The sequence below is a fragment of the Thalassophryne amazonica genome, chromosome 4 (genome assembly GCF_902500255.1).
Source record: "Thalassophryne amazonica chromosome 4, fThaAma1.1, whole genome shotgun sequence".
Classification (NCBI taxonomy): domain Eukaryota; kingdom Metazoa; phylum Chordata; class Actinopteri; order Batrachoidiformes; family Batrachoididae; genus Thalassophryne; species Thalassophryne amazonica.
This window is the reverse complement of record NC_047106.1, coordinates 76,636,460-76,650,779: the sequence shown is the minus strand read 5'-3', so window position 1 is coordinate 76,650,779 and position 14,320 is coordinate 76,636,460. Positions and strand designations below refer to the sequence as shown.

At 42.0% G+C, this 14,320-nt stretch overlaps 1 protein-coding gene across 1 annotated transcript; it reads left to right on the top strand.

The window, feature by feature from the left end:
• Positions 1–6,293: 6,293 nt before the first annotated feature.
• slitrk3a (SLIT and NTRK-like family, member 3a) lies at positions 6,294–12,033 on the top strand. The gene is made up of 3 exons (XM_034168125.1): positions 6,294–6,893; positions 7,385–7,469; positions 8,931–12,033. The coding sequence occupies exon 3, from the start codon at positions 8,989–8,991 to the stop codon at positions 11,698–11,700; it is 2,712 nt and encodes a 903-aa protein (XP_034024016.1). The 5' UTR covers positions 6,294–6,893; positions 7,385–7,469; positions 8,931–8,988; the 3' UTR covers positions 11,701–12,033.
• The last annotated feature ends 2,287 nt before the right edge of the window (positions 12,034–14,320 follow it).

Sequence of the window (14,320 nt, the reverse complement as noted above, 5' to 3'; positions counted from 1 at the left end):
CAAGAACCATCATTTCAGTCTTGTCAGGTTTTAAAAGTAAGAAATTGCTAGACATCCAGCTTTTCACTGATGCAAATCAATCTTCTAAGGATTTTATGTGGATGAGATTACCAGCAGTTACCAGCATGTATACCTGAGCATCATCAGCATAGCAATGAAAGGTAATCCCAAAACGCCGCAATACGTTTTGTACAAAGCACAGTGAGAAAGACTGGCAAGGTATGATGTCAATCATGCAGTGACATTCCCAGTAATCCTAAAATGATTCTCCAGCCTATCAAGTAGAACATGGTGATCCATGGTATCAAAGATAAAGTGTGCGCTATGCAAACCCATCACACCCTCTCGCAGCAGGTACCAGCCAAATTCCAGATGGCATGCACGAACATCTAACACCGCTCACATGGCACTTAGAAAATGTGTGGCCACTTGCACTCTTGGCACGATAGCAGACTGCAGACAATCACTGTCGTACTCGCGGAGAAATTTGTCTAAGTCCCACATGAGTGTGGCTTTGGACTGTGTGCTAAGATGACAGAAGGTGTGTCCTCCCACTGAAGCAGCTGTGGAAATCTGTGGATCTGGCATCCCATCTGGACACCATGTACTGTGTCCAGTTGGGAATAAAAACATATCACTGTGGTGACATGCTGAAGCGAGTGCGCGCACAGCGCACACATGGACAGGCTGCTCCCAGGTTGAAACGGACCGTCAGATCAGAACACGCAGTTCTGTCATGTCACCCACGTGAGCTCTGTTCCTCATGACGTGGTGTCCTGCAGCGCGTAGTCCACAAGACACGCACGTGGCCGGTTGGAGACCTGCCAGCAGATGTGGACATGAATGAGAGGAGCGAAATGCTTCTCATTCATGTCTTTTCATGACTGTAATGTCTGTGACCATGGGTCATTTACAGAGGAACACAGTGGATCATACTTGTATTGCTCACTTCATAAATGCTGTGTTTTTATATGGTGTGTGATTTTTTTTTTACTGTAATACTTCCATGTCCTTCCTGATATGAGGCAGATTCCCACAGCTTTCAAAGAACAGTTCCGTTGCTCAGTGGTAAAGTCACTGACTGGCAATCAAAGCTTTCGGATGGTGCACATTCGCACCCAGTGGGTTGTATATATATATTTTTTTGTTTGTTTGTTTGTTTTTTTTCCACATAAGCGGTGCAATGTGGTCCCACAGGTACCAGCTTTTTTTTTTTATTTTTTATATTTCCTCCACATATGCAGCGCGATGTGCTGCACCTGGCACTGTGTGTTCCTGCCCAAAAGACACCGGCACGTGCATGAACTCTCGCACCGGTTCGTGTACATCTGCCCATCAGCGCGATGTTTCGTGGTGTGTTAATTTCAAACTGTTTCCCCGTTTTTGTCCAAACACTATCCAAACTTCGCAGTATGTGTGAAGGAGCCCTTAGGGAGACAAACATGAAGAACATCACTTTTTCCTGCTATGGTATTTTGGCCAAGGGGCACATTTGTCTGTGCATAATTCACCATGCAGGTGCATCAGTGTCGAGAACTCAGCAAATGGAAAAGGCCAATGGGACACCCATGCTTCAGCTGACTCCAGCAGACAAATAGTTACTACTTTCAAGGGGTGGGAATGGGTTGTTTCTTTGTCTGAATGGTTGCCATCCAGGACCCAAGGCATATTCAATGACTTTGAAATGCTTATGTATCCATGGCCTGACTTGTCTAAAGAAACCTGGCTGGAAAAAAAATAAAATGATGGTTTGGGGGGACTGTGTATAAAAATGTTACAATTTGTAAATGGTTCAGGTAATATTTTTGTGAAAACCTTTGAATTAAACCTGACAGTCTACACTACAAGCACATATTGATTATTTCATTTTACATCCTTATAGGTCTGACGTGTTTTAATCAGTGAAATATTTCTTAACCATTTCTTTATGTGTTCTTACCCATTTACTCTTACCAAAAGAAACATACTGTATCTATGAATTATTATACTTACATAGTATGCCACTGTGAAGTTATGTGGGAAAGAGTTTCATAAATGTGAATATTTTTGTGCATTTTCTTTCTTTCATGTTTTTGTTCTGTCTAACATGTGATCTTATGACCCCTCATCTGACACATTTGGGTTATTTTTGCTTTGTTTTGACAAATAGTCGTCGATCCACATCCTTTGAGCTGAATGAAGGGTCTGTCGTGGCCTGTTGTCAGTCTGGCTGTCATTAGCTGACAGGCTAAAGGAGTGAATGATAGCTTTTCATAAAGGAGAATGACATTTACAGACCCCCAGCTGCTCCCAAATACCATTCACTAACCTCCTGACCACTTTGTGAGCATGTGTGTGCTAAAGCTGTTTAGATACTCTTAGACCCTAAATGTTAATACAACTTTTGGGTGAATATTACGGAAATGCAAATAAATCATGTCCCATGATTCAAACAGTATACATATGATTTTTGCAACCCAACTATTTATACTATACATTTGTAAAAGCTTTAAATGCATTCAACATTTTAAAGCTTTTGCACTGTAAGAATGTTAATTTTTCATATAGATGTAATGCTTGACTTCTTTTCATATTTAAATATGGTTAATTTCTTTAGGTGGTCTCTTGCTTAATACAACAAAAGCAGGTTTTATTTCATCGGATTTTACAATTATTTTATCACTGAGTGAACAGTTTTATATTGTGCTGTAATAAAATGGAAAACATATTCACAAAGATTTTATTTTTTAACCTTTTATCTGCTGAAGGATGCATCCTTGCAGTCTTTTTCAGGATGAGCACCACAAATATATCAGAAATGCTGCAATAAAGTATAGTTTTAAAATTTGACATGTGAAGTTTGAATATAAGCTTCTGGTGAGGTTGGTGAGCATAGTCAGAAGCTTATTTTGTTTGTTTTACATTGCCCAAATGTGTTTCTAACCTTCATTGAAGAGCGGAGTCCATAAAATCTGTGAGACAGGACGCTATGGTGGATAAGACAAATAGTGAACATGCACATCAGACAAAAGTTGGTCATTGAATGCATTTAATAATTATTTTAATTAGTTTTGTGTTAATATTTCCTTTTGCTTTGGAGGTAATAATGCTAACAGCTGCAGCATCATTTGTTATGTAACCGAATGTAAACAATAAATGAAAGGCATCAGAAGGCTGATGCAAAAACTGTGCTCTGAACAAACATGACTTCCATTTATGCCTTTTTTTTTACTTCTTCATAACACTACTCATACCAGTTAATCACAAATTTGTTGCTTATCTGTATAAATGTTAGATCATCTCTCTATGCCCATTGGTTGCTGAGATATATTATACAAAGAATGAATGTTTATGAGTTCATTGGTATGAATATTTAATGAGGTGAAAGATGGTACATTCCAGCTTTCACTGTATTAAATATATGTTCCATTGAAAGAATGAAAAAAAAGCATTCATTTTTTTTTGTTTTGTTTTATATAACAGCAAAAATAGATCCTTGTCATTTGATACTTTATTAATTTACAAGCAACAGAAAAGGGACTTACATTTTGGTGTTCATCAATGGTGCTTAACAGACTGACTTTGTGTACAGACTGCTGTCTGCTTTCATCACTCCAGCGAAAAATCGTGTCACAAATTTGTCCAGCTTTTCATGTTAACTTTATCCTCTTTGTGCCTCCAGAAGGCAGCAAAACAAACTCTGACATGTTTAGCTAAATGCCGCCCCCCAGTACTGTGTGCGTGCGCAGTGGTTATGGCGTGCAATAGCACATTTCATATAGCACCAAAATTGCATGCTTAAAAGAACTATTGCACGGCCAGTGAAACACAATGGCAGCTATTATGAATAATCCATGTCACGTGACATACAAGCCACTAATCAAATGACAAGAATCCACTCAGCTGTTATATGAGTGAAGCGCTGCAAAGCATCGCGCAGCGTCACGAAGCTCACTCATGGTACAGGGCGTCCTAAACAGGAAGTGCCAATTTTCAAATCCACAGTAAAACAGGAAATGCTCAAATGTCAAACACTTCCTGGATTGACAGACGAGATCCCATGGAATCTCACGGGAACTCAGTGGCAAGCTCACACTCAAACAGGAAGTGCCAATTTATCAGTCACAGTGAAACAGGAAATGTTCAAATGTCAAACACTTCCTGGCATGGGTGGAGCTAGAGAGGGGGCTGGGGTTTCACTGGACTCTCCTGAAATCTGATTGGTCACAGATAAATTACTTAATAGATACTTATTAAGCAGTGATGGTGTATTTATGTATTTATTTATTTAATTTAATTTATTTATTTATTTATTTTGGCATTTTATTTTTTGAATGTTAACTGTTTATGCACACTATCTTTTCCTTGTTTGATTTTAATGGAAAGCACTTTGTGCACCTTGTGTGTTGTAAAAGGGCTCTATAAATACAATTTGATTGATTGATTGATAAATGACATGTCACGGCACCACACGTCTGGTTGAAAGAGCTGCATTTTCAAATCGGTGTGTCACACTGACTGCTAGGTTCCTCCTTTCCAGCAGTTTGTGCTGTGTACCACAAAAAAGTTCTAATCCACCTTAGTAGAAGAAGAAAAATGTTTGCTCCAGATTTGAACTGAACACATCGTTTGAGCTATGGACCATATTTTATGCCAGAAATTAGGTCCAGGTTGTTAAAAGCACCATTTCTCCTTTAATTCAGGTGGCTTATTGTTGTTGGCTTATTAGTGCAGCAGATAACTGAAACTATCCTTCAAATGGTGATACAAGCATCAAATTCACCACAAATACAGCTGGAGCAAAATTAATGTAGCAACTTTAACGTTTGACCCCTGTACAAACTGAAACTGACCTTTGTCACCTTTCTTGTTGCTTTTACCTCATAACTCCATAACATTCAGTCACAGATTGTCCAAACTAGACCTTTTTTGAAATCTTTATGATGAGGCAAATAATGTGCTGTAGTTTTCTATATGAATGGAACATCTTTTAATTTAGACCAGAGGTGGGCAACTTGTTCCAGAAAGGGCCAAAAAAGTGCAGGTTTTCTTTGCAGCCACTGATTCCACCAGGTGATTTCACTGATTAACTGATTCTGTCTGCTGAAGCATTTACTCAAAATAAAGTCTGAAGAACCTAAATGACATGGTGAGATGCTGACGAGCTTCGCTCATTCATGTCCGTGACATATGCATATTACAAAATATGTTTTGGATGGTGTTTTTGTTAACCTTCACCTTTACCCGATCCTCTCCAAATGTTAACCATCTTGAGATATCTGCACAAGTAATCATCCCACCTTGTTTAGTGAAAATCCATCCAGCTGGGTTTTACGTAGCAATGTTGTTGACTGACAGACACACACTCAGCACGGATTACAATACCCTGATTCATCACTATGGCACTGTGCAGGGTATTTTTTTGAAACCACTCCTGTGGAAGCAATTCTCCAATATGATCATTTTAGAACTCTCATTCCACCTAAAGATCAACATATTGTCCACGTGGATGAGCTCTAGTTGCAGCTTTCACTGTGTGTAAAATAACTGAACCATTTACTTCACACAAACCCATCAAACAGGACTGAATCTTTGGTATCATACTTTCAAGGTGCTGGGTCACTTTAAATGGACTTTAATCAATTTGATATTTACTTTCATGTCAGAAAGTTTGGAATCGCTCCTGCCTTCTGTCGAATATTCCACAGAGGAATGTGACCAGACTGGAAAGGGATGCGTTCACAATCAGGAGTGTGCGCTTTTTCCTTGAAGAACACACCAAACCGTGCGCACGCTTTATATATTCCAAAAACAGCGTGGGCAGCTTTCAAACTCTCCACTGCGATGAGCCACTCTCCCCGTCACTGCATAGCTTTAAAAAAATTGTGTCGGTGTCTCGAAGCTCTGGATCGGCTTCTCGGCTCACAACACGAGCGTGTGACGCCCGCTGGAGGCGAGGCGGGGGAAGACAAGAGGGTGGAAAGAGACGAAGCTTTCCGTGTTTCCCGCGGTCGCTCCATTCGTCATCACCGGGCATACTGAGAGGAATGCCAAGTGCGCAAAACTAAATCCCCACGCGTGATTAGGTGTGCGCAGTGTGACTATTATTAGACATATCACAACTGATGCAAAACACAGAAAGCGAGTATGTGCGTCCTGATTGCTATCCACAGGTTCAGCTGTCTCACCCACACCGCATCGCCTTCTCCCACTTTTTTTAACTAAATGCGCGCTCCCGAACGATAGCCAGAGCGCACCGCACTTTTCCCTCACTTCTCTTCTTCTCCTCCGCTCGACAGCATCCCCAACTATAGAGCAACCGTCTCCATCACCCCCCCCCCCCCCTCTCTTTCTCTCTTCCCTCCTCTTGCTGTGGCCGCCAAATCTCTCTCTTCTGCGTCTCTCCACACCTTCGCTGTCCTTCAGTCTGCCCAGCTCTGACGCACGGAAACGGAACGAGGAAAGAAGCGGGCTGACCCGGCCGGTCCTGATGAGCCACGCACCGCTGCACCGGGCAAAGACGCGGACTTGAAGCCGAGAGGAGAGCGCGCTCACCCGGCTACGCTGTTATCAAGCGCACGCCCCGGTGCAGGTGGAGGAGGCGGAGGAGGCGGAGGAGGAAGCTTTCCAAGTGGAGGACTGGCATTTTAAACAAACTGCTTAGGACAAAAAAAAAAAAAAAAAAAAAGCGGGGCAGGGAGTCGTTGGAGAGCGAGAGTGGGGGAGATTACATTCCTATCACGTCTTCCTTTCTCCCTCTTTTGCCTCAGCCACTGAGAGAGGGTGAGAGAAGAGGAGAGAGAAAGAGAGGGAGGAAAGAGTGCGCAACGGAGAGATCGTACAACATTCAAACTCGTGTTTCTTTTTTAAAACATTGTTTCTCCGATGCTTTCCAGTTGGAGTGAGACACTAAGGTGAGTGGTCATGTGTGCGCATTGGGAGAGAGCGCACACCGAAAAGGACGTTCGTGCACGTACGTGTCCGTGTACTGCTCTGTACTTCAAAGGGCTGTATCGGGATCGAATCGAATTCTCACTGGCTGCTTGTTATTTTATTCGCACCGTTTTTACGCCGATGTCACCAGGAAAGACGTACAGCTCTGCGTGGATTTCTAGCACCATTTTATTTTCAGACGGGTTTGCCGGTTGATGGATTCCTTACTACGTCTTCTGATATATTATTATTTTACGCGGGGCACTTTTGAAACCGTTGGAACAGAATGTTAATGTTAAATCAGCCCTTTTTACGCGTGCGCTCGTGTGTGTGTGTGTGTGTGTGTGTGTGTGTGTGTGTGTGTGTGTGTGTGTGTGTGTGTGTGTGTGTGTGTGTGTGTGGACACGCCGTGAGCGTGTCCTCTATTACTGGCTTTTTCACCTGCGCCCCCCCGTTCCCCTGTTTTTTACAGCCCAGCGTCAGACGATAAGCCGGACCCACCGGGAAAGAAGAGGACACACGGCGGGATATGTGAAGTTGGAATTCCTCTGAACTAAGTACGTATAGCAGGCGATGTGATTGCTGTTAAAAGCCCTTTAAAATACGTGTGCATTTTTTTGACATCACATCTGCGCTTTTCGATTTCAGTCATGGATGCAAATCCAGGAATATGGGGATGATTTTTTTTTTATTTTTATTTTTTTACGTATGTTGGAATGGCAATTAAATAGTGAATTTTCCAGAAAGGAGACTTCTTTTTCTGGTGCCTTACTTATCTTTTGCCGTGACGTCCTTTTTCATATTTTTGGGTTTAATCTTTTTTTCCTCTCCCGTCCATTCTGTTTCTCTATTCCCGGCTGTCATTGGCTGTCAGCACCACGGACAGCGGCTGTGCTCCGGCAGCCCTCAGCGGTGCTCGGGATTTTCAGATCCAACCTTATATCGGACAGCTCCGAGCGTGTGTGAAAAGTCAAAGTACACAAAAGCTTTTCATTGGTTGTGCGCGTGTGTGCGTATGCGCGCGCGTGACTTTTCTCCAATGACGGAAGCTTCTAAAACAGCTTGTTTTAATTCCAAACCTCATTTTCCCCTATTATTATTATTATTATTATTATTATTATTATTGGTGTATTTATTTATTACTATTCATTAATTTATTTTATTTGTATTGGTTGCCTTATCCATTTATTACATTTTCTCTTTTTTTCTATTTAAAATCCATTTTTCCTTTGGCTGTTGTGTCTTATTCAAACTGAAATGTCAGTTGGAAAAAACAGGTCAACCTGATTTTCCCCCCTTTTTTGTCAAATTACATTTTGTTTTTTTTAAATTATTGGTGTTAAAATCATATTTTTTTTTTTACCAATATGACAAACTCTGTGATGTAGTCAGAAACCAGACTATTTCAGTTTGTTCTTAAGAATTAACTAAATTTTTATGTTTTGTTCAATTTTGAGATTTTTTAATTGTCAGCAAAGTGACACCAATTCTGCTCTTCTTATCTGCCTTCTTTTGACGACCAGACTCTAACCTTTGCATCATTTTTGTGCACCTGCATTTACCAAGAGCACAAATGAAGACCCTGTTATGTAATCAGTACAGCAATTGATGGTTTATCCTCACCACTGTCCTCATTCATTTGGCTTTGCTTGAAGGTGATTCATAGTGACCTTAATAAATGTGTTCACCTATATTTTGTTACATTAACAACCTGGCTTTAGTGATCTGGTTGCATTGCTTAGTCTCATTTTTCCCTTAAAAGAACTTTTACATTTAGTTTGAACTCACCGATTGAAAGTCGACTTCAGTGTCATTATATTATTCATTAGTGTTCATCTCAGAGCTATCATCCATTCTACTGAAATCAATCCAGCACTCTTTTCTTCCCGTCCTTCCCATCCACCCTTGCATCTTTTATGTCAGTTGTCAGTTTTTGACATTTTGTGTGTGTGAACGTGCGTGATTCCTGTTCACTGTCTTCCTTGAATCGCTCCCACTTTTCTCTCTGTGTTTTGTAGTGCTGTGAAGTGGCTCTGTCCCTGGAGCTGACACTTCATCCCACTGGTGTCAGCAAGGATGCTGTGGGTTACCTTGCTGAGCACCATTGCGTTAGGATGGACAACCCCGATCCCACTGCTGGAGGACTCTGAGGAGATTGACGAGCCCTGCTTTGAGCCCTGCTACTGCGAGGTCAAAGAGGGCATCTTCCACGTCCACTGTGACAGTAAAGGATTTACAAATGTCAGCCAGATCTCCCAGATTTGGAGTCGACCCTTCAAGCTTAACCTGCAGAGAAACTCCATGAGGAAGCTGTACTTTAACAGCTTTCTCCATCTCAACAATGCAATATCTATTAATCTGGGTAATAATGCCCTGCAAGATATCCACGCTGGAGCCTTCAATGGCTTGGGAATACTTCGAAGGCTATTTCTACACGAGAACAAGCTAGAAGTGTTTCGCAATGACACATTTCTGGGGCTGGATAGTTTAGAGTATCTCCAGGCAGACTACAATGTTATCAAACGGATTGAAAGTGGTGCATTCAGACACCTTCATAAATTGAGAGTGCTCATACTAAATGACAATCTGATACCCATGCTACCAAGTTATCTTTTCCGGTCAGTATCTCTCACTCATCTGGACTTGAGAGGAAATAGACTGAAGACACTGCCTTATAAGGGCACTTTGGAGTATGTTGGACGGAGCATAATGGAAATCCAATTGGAGGAGAATCCATGGAACTGTGTCTGTGAGATTGTTCAATTAAAAACATGGCTGGAGAGAATTCCTTATACAGCTTTGGTGGGTGAGATCACATGTGAGTCCCCGTTTCACTTACATGGGAAAGACTTACGGGAAATCAAACGCAGTGAACTCTGTCCATTGCTGTCCGATACTGAGATTGAGGCAAAGCTGGGGATTCCCCGAATTCCTTTTAGCAATGAGAACACATGGCCGACTAAACCTTCCTCCATGATCTCCTCCTTTCACAACACAGCTTCTTCCGTGGAATACAAGGAAAGGATTATCAAACCTACCAAACGACCTCGGCCCACAAAGAATCCACCCACTCCTCGTAGCATTTACCCAGGCATTAATCAGCCACCTGTTGCTGGTTATCAAACAAGGCCCCCTATCCCAATAATTTGTCCAGCTTTATGTATTTGCAACCTTCACATCAATGACCTCGGGCTCACCGTCAACTGCAAAGAGAAGGGCTTTCACAATATCTCTGAGCTCCTGCCACGGCCCCTCAATGCTAAGAAATTGTATCTCAGTGGGAACCTAATACAGAAAATCTACCGTTCTGATTTTTGGAACTTTTCAAGTCTGGATTTACTGCATTTAGGGAATAATCGAATATCATATGTTCAGGAGGGCGCCTTTATCAACCTGCCAAACTTGAAGAGCTTATATCTAAATGGAAATGACATTGAAAGACTCACTCCCGGGATGTTTAGGGGGCTTCAGATGTTGAGTTATCTTTATTTTGAGTATAACGTTATACGTGAGATTCAGCCTAACTCCTTCTCCCTAATGCCAAACCTCAAACTGATTTTTCTCAATGACAACCTCTTGAGGTCCCTCCCCAGTGATGCCTTTGCTGGCACCAAACTTGCACGCCTCAATCTCCGCAACAACTATTTCCTTTCGCTGCCCATGCGTGGTGTTCTGGAGCATCTGAACTCCATTGTACAGGTTGATCTACAGCAGAATCCCTGGGACTGCTCCTGTGAGATCATCCCATTTAAGCAGTGGCTGGAAAAGCTGTCCTCCGTCATTGTGATGGGTGATGTCATCTGCAAGACACCCGAGTTTGCTTTTGGGAAGGACCTGCGGTCACTAGAGGTTGAGGTCATTTGTCCAGAGCTAAAGTATGCCTCGGGTCCCTTGCCAGCACAGCCTGGTTCAGATGACCTCACCAGCGGGAGCTCTGACTTGGGGGAGGGACGGGGGCGGAGCATTGTTCCGCTGTCTGTCCTTATCCTCAGCCTGCTCATTCTTGTCATATCTGCTGTGTTTGTGGCTGCTGGGCTTTTTGCATTTGTTCTCCGACGCAGGAAGAAGTTGCCCTTCCGCAAGCGTTCTGAAGTGGATCTCACAGGAATCCAGATGCAGTGCAGGATCTTTGAGGACCCGCCAAGACAGAGCAGCTCTGGTAACACAGGCATGCCAGAAAAGCCCATGAGTAGCATGCATACACACAGTCATACCAGCCACACACATTCGCACAGCCACGTTTATGACTACATCCCCCACCCTGTGACACAGATGTGTAACAATCCCATCTATAAGCCCAGAGAGGGGGAGATAGCAGAGGAGGAGAGAGGGCAGTTTTCCGAGAAGAAGGACAACAACAGCAGTAGCAACAATTACAGAACCTTGTTAGAGAAAGAAAGAGAGTGGACCTTGGCTGTGTCCAATTCTCAACTCAACACAATTGTAACAGTCAACCACACCACCACTGATATTGGAGGATTTCATGAAAATGGTGGGCTCTGCCCGACAGTGATTGACAGTCAGAGGCCCACACCTACTGTCGGTTTTGTAGACTGCCTGTATGGGACAGTACCAAAACTAAAGGACCTGCATGTGGCACATGCACACCCACCAGGCATGCAGTACCCGGATTTGCAGCAGGACGCACGGCTGAAGGAGACACTGCTTTTCACGACAGGGAAAAGCTGCTACCCTGATCCGTCTCAAAGTGATTACCTTGAGTTAAGGGCCAAACTTCAAACCAAGCCGGATTACCTCGAAGTCTTGGAAAAATCTTACCGATTTTAGCATCTCTAACCCATGGACAGACATAAAACTCAAAGCAACACATTCACTTTATGCTCAAAACAGAATCACTCAAACCAATATCGTAAACAAAAACTTGACAAAGCAGCATGGTTTGAATTATTTTTTATTAAAGTTACATTTCCCCCAAAAAGGAATATCTTTGGGAGGAGAGGCCATTCTCAGATATTTTAAAGAAGTGCCTTTTTTCAGAGTAGCCAGCAATGTCAACAGCTGTTATTTTTATATTCTATAAATGTCTACAGTGCATGTGGAAAGTATTCACAGCACTTCACTTTTGTCCACATTTTTTTATGTTACAGCCTTATCCCAAAATGGAGTAAATTCATTTTTTTTACCCACACAATTCTCCTCACAACACCCATAATGGCAACATGAAAAAAAGTTTTTTTTTTTATTTATTTTTGCAAATGTATTAAAAATAAAAAGAAACCTAAGGACTCACATGTACATACGGATTCAAACCCTTTAATCAGTACTTTGTTGATGCATGTTTGGCAGCAATTACAGCCTCAAGTCTTCTTGAATATGATGCCGCAAGCTTGGTGCATCTATATTTGGGTAGTTTTGCCCATTCCTCTTTGCAGCACCTCTCAAGCGCCATCAGGTTGGATAGGGAGCATTGGTGCACAGCCATTTTCAGATCTCTCCAGAGAAGTTTAATCAGATTCACGTTTGGGTTCTGGCTGGGCCATTCAAGGATATTCACAAAGTTGTCCTGAAGCCACACCTTTTATATCTTGGCTGTGTGCTTAGGGTCATTGTCCTGCTGAAAGATGAACCATTGCCCCAGTCTGATGTCAAGGTCGCTCTGGAGCAGGTTTTCATCCAAGATGACTGTGTACATTGCTGCATTCATCTTTTCCTCTATCTTGACTAGTCTACCAGTTTCTACTGCTGAAAAACATCCCCTCAGCATGATGCTGCCACCACCATGCTTCACTGTAGGGATGGTGCCTGGTTTCCTCCAAATATGACGCCTGATATTCGTGTCAAAGAGTTCAATCTTTGTCTCATCAGACCAGAGAATTTTGTTTCTCATGGTCTTTGAGTCCTTTAGGTGCCTTTTGGCAAACTCCAGGCAGGCTGCCATGTGCCATTTACTAAGGAGTGGCTTCTGTCCTGCCACTCTACCATACAGGCCTGATTGTTGGATTGCTGTAGAAATGGTTGTTCTTCTGGAAGGTTCTCCTCTCTCCACAGAGGAATGCTGGAGCTCTGATGGAGTAACCCCCCAACTAAGGTCATTCGCCCTGATCACTCAGTTTAGACAAGTGGCCAACTCTTGGAAGAGTCCTGGTGGATCTGAATGTCTTCCATTTATGGATGATGGAGGCCACTGTGCTCATTTGGACCTTCAAAGCAGAAGAAATGTTTCTGTATGCTTCCCCAGATTTGTGCCTCAAGACAATCCTTTCTCGGAGGTCTACAGAATCCAAATGCTTGATTTGTGCTCTGACATGCACTGTCAACTGTGGGACATTATATGTAGACAGGCGTGTGCTTTTCCAAATCATGTCCAATCAACTGAATTTACCCCAGGTGGACTCCAATTAAGCTGCACAAACATCTCATGGGTTGATCAGTGGAAAAAGGATGCACCTGGGCTCAATTTTCAGCTTTATGGCAAAGGCTGTCAGTACTTTTGTACTTGTGAATTGTTAGGTTATTTTTTTTTTTAATAAATTTGCAAAAATCTTAAAAATAGAAATTTTTCAGATTGTCATTATGGGGTTATTGTTTGTAGAATTTTAGGGGGAAAAATTATTTGCCTCGTTTTGTAATAATGCTGTAACATAACAAAATATGGAAAAGTCAAGAGCTGTGAATACTTTCTGGATGCACTGTATTATGCCCCAGAGATAGCAACCATTGAGATGAGAAGGGCAACCGGGAATAAAACAAAATGAAACATCCTAAAATTCCTCATTTAGTAAAACCCCTGTTTTTATGGAGTAATCATCATAACCAAGACGCACAGGAGCTGGACGTCTCCTTGACTTAGGGGCTTTCTTTCTGTCTCTTGCACCACTAATGAGGAAGTGCAAATACTCGGATGTCATGCCCATAAAGTTTGTACGAAAATTATCAAAAGAGAGAGAGAAATGTATTAAATTGAACTGCAGTTTGCTGCATGCACTCGCTTCAGTGCAAGAAGAGAGGGAATTTACTCCCTCCTCATAATGAACAGAGATGCGACACAGTTACACTTCAGTGTTCTATTTAATTTTTTATATGTTATTAATATGGTTATTACTATTAATGAGGACTTCTGTCTATATCAGGGTGCTTCTCGTAAAAAAAGGATGCGCTGACGCACGGATGGTAAACCATTTGTGAATATTATTATAAGACAATACTCAAAGTTTTCTGGATTTTTTCCCATGCACTTTCTTAAGACCCCTCAACTTTCCACCCCCACAAACCTGTCCTCTTTCCACCCATTGCTTCTGAATTCCCTGTCGTCACCCACTAACTGCTTTGTAGGAGGCACTTTTAATGTTTTCTCTCTCACAAAGATTTAAAGAAAAATGTGCATATATTTATTCTGTAATTTCAGTGACAAATTTAATTGTAAAGGTAATGTTAAATCAATGTATAG

Bases quoted from the DNA above. Each gene is read 5' to 3' on its own strand.
- slitrk3a (XM_034168125.1), top strand. From the start codon at position 8,989: ATGCTGTGGGTTACCTTGCTGAGCACCATTGCGTTAGGATGGACAACC.